At 32.3% G+C, this 7,708-nt stretch overlaps 1 protein-coding gene across 3 annotated transcripts; it reads left to right on the top strand.

The window, feature by feature from the left end:
• The first annotated feature begins 3,405 nt into the window (after positions 1-3,405).
• Positions 3,406-7,444, top strand: LOC107921793 (CBL-interacting serine/threonine-protein kinase 9). 3 transcript variants are annotated; one of them, XM_041082547.1, is made up of 10 exons: positions 3,406-3,548; positions 3,976-4,257; positions 4,474-4,564; positions 4,732-4,813; positions 4,902-5,014; positions 5,410-6,241; positions 6,701-6,754; positions 6,854-6,979; positions 7,057-7,146; positions 7,263-7,444. In XM_041082547.1, the coding sequence occupies exons 6-10, from the start codon at positions 6,227-6,229 to the stop codon at positions 7,383-7,385; spliced, it is 408 nt and encodes a 135-aa protein (XP_040938481.1). In that variant the 5' UTR covers positions 3,406-3,548; positions 3,976-4,257; positions 4,474-4,564; positions 4,732-4,813; positions 4,902-5,014; positions 5,410-6,226; the 3' UTR covers positions 7,386-7,444. The 3 variants fall into 3 exon arrangements, with proteins under 3 accessions (XP_040938481.1, XP_040938482.1, XP_040938483.1); XM_041082548.1 differs by lacking the exons at positions 3,406-3,548; positions 3,976-4,257; positions 4,474-4,564 and having other exon boundaries at positions 4,613-4,813; XM_041082549.1 differs by lacking the exons at positions 3,406-3,548; positions 3,976-4,257; positions 4,474-4,564; positions 4,732-4,813; positions 4,902-5,014 and having other exon boundaries at positions 5,032-6,241.
• Positions 7,445-7,708: the final 264 nt, after the last annotated feature.

Below are 7,708 nucleotides of genomic sequence, written 5' to 3'. Positions count from 1 at the left end.
CATGACATATTATTTCTGTTGCATGGGGACATGGGTTATATTATGGAGGAAGCGTCCTGGTGGCTATGCCACAATATCTGATCTGGTGGCTCTGCCACATATATCTTATCTGGTGGCTCTGCCACATATATCTATTCTGGTGGCTCTGCCACGATTATCTGTATCTGGTGACTCTGTCACATTATCTGTTCTGGCAGCCATGCTGCAAATTCTGTGGTGTGTAGCTGTTAGGTGGGTCGAGTTGTCTCCCCATACGGTGTAAGGTTGGTACGGGGGTGTATACAGTTGGATATGGTTGGGTTTCTGCATAAACATGTAATATCTGTTCTGTTCTGTTCTGTTATGGGCCTATGGGCTTTATTCTGAATTCTGTTCGGGGCTAAGGCCAACTTATTCTATTTCTGTGGTTTGAGCTGATATAGTCTATGGTTGGGTTAATTTACACACTGAGTTTCCCCAAACTCACCCCTTTTATTTTCATCCACGCAGGTAATCCCCAACCATAGTGGGCTTGGAGCTGTGAGGGAATTCGGAGTGGCCACCTGTTCTGAAAGTTTGATTTTCTTCTGGTGAACTGGACATCCTTTTATTTACGTTTGAAGTTTTGGGTTTTTAAATGTAATAAGGCCGCTTAATTATTTTTGATGGTTTTAATATGTATTACTAAGATAGGTATTACTTATTCTAACTGTTGAAATTGGATAGCTTTAGGGCGCGTTTTCAAAAACAACAATTGATTTCAAAATAACACGACAACAAGCAAAGCTTCCGCAATGAAAGTATTTTCCAAATTTAATCACTTTTCCTAAAAATGACTTAATCAAATCGGTTTCCTAGAAATATCCATGACGTTAAGGTGTGGCAATGGCGGTATGCATGTCTAGAATTGGATCCGAAGGGAGCTTGGTACTTAAGCAGTCCGATGGACTCACCACCTCTTTTCCGGTTTCTTACCTAGTGCACAGCTTTCATTCACTTTAACCTATAATGAAATTATCTTTTAAAACACTAAGTAAGTTTTTCTGGATCAACAATATAAAATGTTTTGAATGCTTCGTTATGGCATGTCAGATCCGGTCATAACGTCTGGGCCGGGTTTAGGGTTTTACACCACTAATGCTCGATCTTTAGCGGCGTTTTTTAAAAAGCGCCACAAAAAATTTAACACAACGTCATCGTTTTGTATTGAGCCTTTAGTGGCTTTAGCGACGTTTTTTAAAAACGCTGCTAAAGATCGAGTATTAGCGGTGCTTTTTAAGAAAACGCCGCTAATGTTTGATCTTTAGCGGCGTTTTTTAAAAAACGCAACAAAAAAATGAAAATATTTAAAATACTATTATTTAAAATAATTTTAAAGATTTTTGGTATATGACTAATTTTTTTAATTTATATGTTAAATATTTTCTTATATAATTGTAAAAGAGATAGTATTAATTTTAAAATTGAATTAATTATCATTATAGTTTAGGGTTTATGATATATGGTTAAGGGTTTAATGTTTATGAGATATGGGTTTAGGGATTATGGTTTAAGGGTGGTTTAAGGGTTGTGATTTAAGGTTTAAGTGTTGGGGGTTCAGGGTTTATGTTTTAGGATTTATGGTTTAGGATTTAAAGATTATGAGTTTAGGGTTTAGATTAATTAGTGTTTTTTAATTTATATGATAAATATTTTCTTATATAATTATAAAAGAGATAGTATTAATTTTAAAATATTGAATTAATTATCATTATAGTTTAGGGTTTATAATTTAGGGTATATGGTTTAGAGTTTAAAGTGTATGAGTTACTATTTTAAAGTTTATGGATTATGGGTTTAAGGATTATGGTTTAAGGGTTGGGGTTTAAGGCTTAGGGATTAGGGATTAAGTGTTAGGTTTACTTAAGGATTAGACTTTATATATATTAAATGGTTTAGGATTTAAGCTTTATATATATTAAATGGTTTAGGATTTAAAGTTTACTTAAGATTTGTTAAATGATGAAATTTTATACAATCAATTAATACTTTTATATTTAAAAATATTTAATCTAAACCATTTGATATATTTAAATATTAGATTTTAAAAAATATTGATAAATAAATAAAAAAAGTAACAGATTGATATGGATAGGTAACTATCTATTTTGGATAGGACCAAATTATAACAAATAAAAATGAAATACAAAAACTAAAATCATTCCATACTGAACATCTAGCAAAATAGTTATATTTTAGTTAGGAATAAATATCTCTAATGAAATAAAGATTAGATCGGAAAAGAATAATATAAAATCATGATTAACGTCTCAATCTTTAATAGAAATTGGATATGTGAGAGATTGATTACTTACATTAGATAATTCTAGCTTAATAATTAATTACAGCCATTTAATTATTTGTTTTCTTATTAAAATATACGATATTTATTTTTAGAATACTTGATTTTTTTATTTATAAAAACCAATTTATAAAAAATAGTAATAATAAATATTTTATAAAATCACTTAACTAATAATTTTTAATAGACAAAATAAAAAAATTTTAGCATAACAAATCGAAGTCGTTTTATTTAAAATGAAATAATTTTTTTGTAGCATTTTCATAAAAGACGTCGAAAAAGATAACAATAGCAGCGTTTTTTATAAAAACGCCACAAAAAATCATTTTTGGTATCCTCAAAACACCCCCCAATCTCACCCCTTCGTTGCTCTTTTCAATCAAGAAACTGAGATGGCAGTCTTGATTTGGCATCAAATTGCTTCATTCTTGATTTGGTTTCCAGTTAAACTCTGAGATAGAAAAGATGGCAGTGAACCAGACGGCGGCGTTGAAGGTGGGGTTGTGTCTATTGGGCTTCTGCTATCCGGCTACATAGTGGTTCCACCTCTGTATTGGCATTTCATGGAAGGATTTAGCCTTCAGCCACACTTGCAACACTTGCCCACCTTGCCTTTGTGATTGCTCTTCTCAGCCTCTTCTCACAATCCCTGAAGGTATTCCCAAATCTGGCTCGATCTCATCTCCTCCTTTCTTGTTTGCATTTCATATATATTGGATTTGATCAGTTTCACAAACCTCAAAATCATGTTGTAGTAGTAAACTATAATCTGAAATGAGTGCTTTATGCGCTTCCTGCCCAATTTATTTACACTTGGAGAATGGCGATCCTATGATTTCCCCTCTTTTTTTGTTCATCGAATTTTCAATTAGTTACTGCCTAATTTTAATTTACAATAGATGAGCTTTGCAATATTATGATAACCCATTACTCCTTTGTTAATTCTAGGAAGCATTTATTCTTCGTGCGAATTTTCCCCCAAAGGCATACTATTTTCACTTAGCATTTTTATCAATATTGTTTCTATTGTCAATTAATAGAACACCATATCCTTGGCTATGGGGTTTTGCTTGGTAGTTATGCAGCTCAAAACATTGTGACTTCTGATTGTCAATTAAGATTTCAAAATAGAGCACCCCTTGCTGGTACTGGTTTGCTTGTGACATCAGAGAACGTGAATGGAAATAGGGCTATTTGTGAATTTTGCCAGTCCTCTAAAATCTCTGAGGTAAGGTCCTGTTGAGCATTTACTTGATTCTCCCTTTTATTAAAATTTATCTTTAAGATAATATTTTGAAATTTTTTGACTTTCCTCATATAAGGAAGTTACCAGAGCTTGTATTCTTATAAATTTCCCAGGCCACTGGAATGATGTTACATTATATCAATGGAAAACCAGTAATAGGAGATTGATCATTTGTCTCAAATGTTATACATGTTCACAACTCGTGTATTGAATGGTATTTTATTGGAAACTTTGAATTGTATAATGTTTAAGTGAAAGGGAAATTATGGGTTTTTATTGGGGAAGATGGTATTTTCAGTATAACTTGTTTATATATTATGGTAATGTTTTATTTTGACACAGTTAGCCTTTTATTTTTGTTGTAGCTTTCTTGCTACTAGAAATACACTTATATTGTCTTCAAATGCAGGGCACCTCAAGTGTATTTTGTTGGTGACAATGTTAAGAACCTTAAACCAGAACTGGCAAAGGGTGCAAAGCTAAAGTGCTGCACTTGGCTGTTATGTGAAGTCTTGCCGCAGAAGCTATCATTTCCCTTGTGCAAAAGAGATTCCAAAATGTCGATGGGACTATGTAATTCTTCAGTCAAGTTTCCAAATGAGAAGTCTAGAAAGGCCCATTCTGCAGCCAAGTTCCCAAATAAGAAGCCTAGAAACTGTTTATCTGCTGATGATAAAGTGCCAACTGAAAGGTAATTAATCAATTAAGATATCTTAGACGTCTTACGCAGGTGTATAACTCCATTGCATGCTTTTTGAGGGACTTAACTACTTTATTTTTCATTTACTTTCTCTTAAGAAGAAAGAAATGGCAAAAAAAGCCAAATTATTTGAAGTTTCCAATTATGGAATCTTAAATTGGTTATTGAATTGTCTTGAGAGTAAACTAATTGTGGTTCTGTATGCAGTGGCCAGCTGAAATCTAACACTTTTTGGGGCCAGCCAGAGAATAAAAAAGATTAGGTTTTCTGTGGATCTGCTTTGTCTCCTGAGGAAAAGGTTAGATTAGATGAAACCCATTTTTCTGTTGAGTAGTTATCTTTTTTAATAATTATATCATTGACTTGCGTATGTGTTTTATTGTGCTGAAAGGTAAACTCGTATACTGATGATATTTTTGCAAGTACTGAAATTTCTCATTAATTGATTCTTTTTGGTGTTAAAAGTTTCACGATTGATGAAATTAGTCTTGACAACCATGGGTGTTGTGATGGTCCTAAAACTGGCAGACTCAGGGTATTGGATAATGTGAGTCTTACTCTTTTGAGCTCAAGTGTGCTAGTTTTTCAAGTTGGTAATTTTACTTTTGCAAATAATTAACTTCTTTCTCTTACAGGCACCAAAGCTCTTTGATTATTTGGCAGAGGGTTAGTGAAGCACAGGATATAACCACAAAATTAAGTGGACAAGTCATTGGTCACACATGGCTTTTAGAATTAATTGCAGCATGTAAGTTGCAGCCTTTTGTCAACTAACTAAATAATGATGATTGAATTTCTTTAGCTAAAGAATGACCAATAACTTAATAGACTAGTCCTGTTTTAGAAGGTAGAACTTGCTCTTTCTCTGTATATCTATATTGTAATAGTCATATGAGCTCTTTTGAGTTTAGCAGCAACTAATTGAACTTGGATGGGGCATTTTCATCATTACATGAGCAAAGTTATTTTTGACTTGTACAATACCATTATAACAGCCATGAACTGGAATTACATGTGATATTAGTAACTTGTACCAGCCCTTAAAGCTTCGACTTTACTTAAAACAGGAATTACATGTGATCTTTGGCAATTTTGCCCAGTAGAATTAAGCTAATTTTATGGTTCTATCTTTAATTAATGCAGGACTGAGAAATGCTTCCTTTACAGGTCAGTTTCCTGTTTCTTTGTCATGGATGGATGTATTTATTGGAATATGGGACTAAGTAACTTAATACAAAGAAATTTTACATTTGTTTTTCTATGCCTTTTAGATCATCTCTAATTTTAGCATGACAACAGCCCTCTCTGCTGGGTTTTTTCACCATTGTTGCTGTTATCGCTTTCATTTAGGTGTCAACTTTATTTTAACAGATGTTATGCCTTATATCATTTAGGTGTCAACTTTATTTTAACAGATGTTATACCTTATATGTTGCTATATGAGACAAATATATTCCATATTTTTTCTTATCCTTCTGTTTTGTGCCGTTATACTCTCTAATCACATGATTTCCCTAAGCCAACCCCTTCAATAATGATTGATTGCTGATGTAACAATGTTTGATTGCTAATCACATGATTTTCACTTTTGTTTTCTCTTCAAAGTCTGCAGTTAAGTTTACAATGAGCCAGTTGACTGCATTTCTTTTTTCATTTTTTACAACTTTTTCTGACCAACAATTTATTTGTTACATATATGTTTTATTTTATTTTAATCGTTAGTTGTATGTCACTAATGCTTAATTGTTATAATTTTTTACATAAATGTTTTTTTTACTTGAGGCTAAGAAGTTAGCATCACAATATCAAAAGGAAGCAGACAAATGCAATTCGGGTATGGAGACGTGCGAAGAAGTAAGGGAGAAAGCTGAAGAAGCACTGTCGGTTCAAATGAAATTGACAGCAATGTGGGAAATAAGAGCTCGTCAGAAAGGGTGGAGAGAAAAGGTCGCCAAATCTAATGCGCAGACATAAGGTAACCTCCAGTTTGTCTAAACCATCCACCATGGCCTGATAGGAAGAAAATTAGTAGAAAACGTATTTCTTTCCTTCTTTCTTTTCCACTGTTCAGTGCTCTGCGACATGTTCTGTCAGTTCTGGACCGCGAAGCGGAATTTTATAGTCATCATGAATTTCAGAGTTAATATTATAGGCAGTCTAATTTAACATTGTAGTAAACATTATATTTGATAATTTTGGATACGATATATAAGAAAAAGCGATTAAAATACAACATGATATGAACATCTCAAACAATAATTTGTATGGCGAAAATGGTAAAATTTCCATATTAAGAAGATATGATGGAATTCGTATGGCATTTAGTTGGCAGTAACATCTTATAAATGTTAACTATCAATAATGGAAGAAAAGATAGAAAGCTCCATGTCTAGTAGTGTAATCTTTTATTTTCTTTGACACGTTGAAAATGTAGGAGGATGGGTTGCTTCACACTGCTTGCGGAACTCCAAATTATGTTGCTCCGGAGGTTTTCACTCATGAACTCAGAAAATAATTAGCTGTATTGCTGCAACTCTTCTTTTCTTTTTTGCCTTTTCATTCTGGTATCTGATATTTTTATTTTCAGGTGCTCAAAGATAAAGGTTATGATGGTACATCATCTGATATTTGGTCTTGCGGAGTTATTCTCTTTGTTCTCATGGCTGGTTATTTGCCTTTTGATGAGCCAAGCCTTATAGGCTTGTATAAGAAAGTAAGTACCCTCCAGATTTGGCCTGTCTTTTTAGATGAGAACTTCATTAAAATTGTTTGTACCTTGATAAATTTCAGATTTGGGAGGCTTCTTTCAGCTGTCCATCATGGTTTTCATCTGGTGCTAGGAATTTGATTAAGCTTATTCTTGATCCAAACCTTCTTACCGTAAGTTTTAAATTCAATTTATCCTATGAAAATTTGTGATTACATGCAATCTTTGATCACAGTATAAGCTTTAGCGCATGCATTTTGGTTGAAATTCTGCATGTTCTTTTTGGCAGCGTATAACTATTCCTGAAATTCTACAAGATGAATGGTTCAAGAAAGGGTACAAGCCACCAAAATTTGAGCAAGATGAGAATGTAAATCTTGATAATAATATCTTATATTTAACATGGTTATGATTTAGGTCCTTATTTCGTTGATATCTTTATATTTAATCTAATTTTTATTATTTATTTTAGTTTTGATTCTAAATTTTTATTTTTATTTTAATATTTTTAGTTAAAATTTTAATAGAAAATTTAATTTGATAATGAATTTTAATAGAAAATTTTTATATTTATATCATGGATATTATTCTTCTCAATATTTTAATAATGAATTTTAAATTTTTTATATTTTTCATGACTTTTATAATATTTTATTTTTTTTTAAATTTCATTACCTTTAGCGACGTTTTTGGGTAAAGCGCCGCTAAAGGTCTTGACATTTAGCGGCGTTTGTG

Source organism: Gossypium hirsutum, chromosome A12 (assembly GCF_007990345.1).
Source record: "Gossypium hirsutum isolate 1008001.06 chromosome A12, Gossypium_hirsutum_v2.1, whole genome shotgun sequence".
Lineage (NCBI taxonomy): Eukaryota > Viridiplantae > Streptophyta > Magnoliopsida > Malvales > Malvaceae > Gossypium > Gossypium hirsutum.
Note: the sequence above shows the minus strand (reverse complement) of the source record. Positions and strands in the feature narration are given on the sequence as shown.

Bases quoted from the DNA above. Each gene is read 5' to 3' on its own strand.
- LOC107921793 (XM_041082547.1), top strand. The intron at 6,755-6,853 runs GTTTTCACTCAT...TTTTATTTTCAG, and splicing joins CAAATTATGTTGCTCCGGAG to GTGCTCAAAGATAAAGGTTA. The intron at 7,147-7,262 runs GTAAGTTTTAAA...TCTTTTTGGCAG, and splicing joins TTGATCCAAACCTTCTTACC to CGTATAACTATTCCTGAAAT.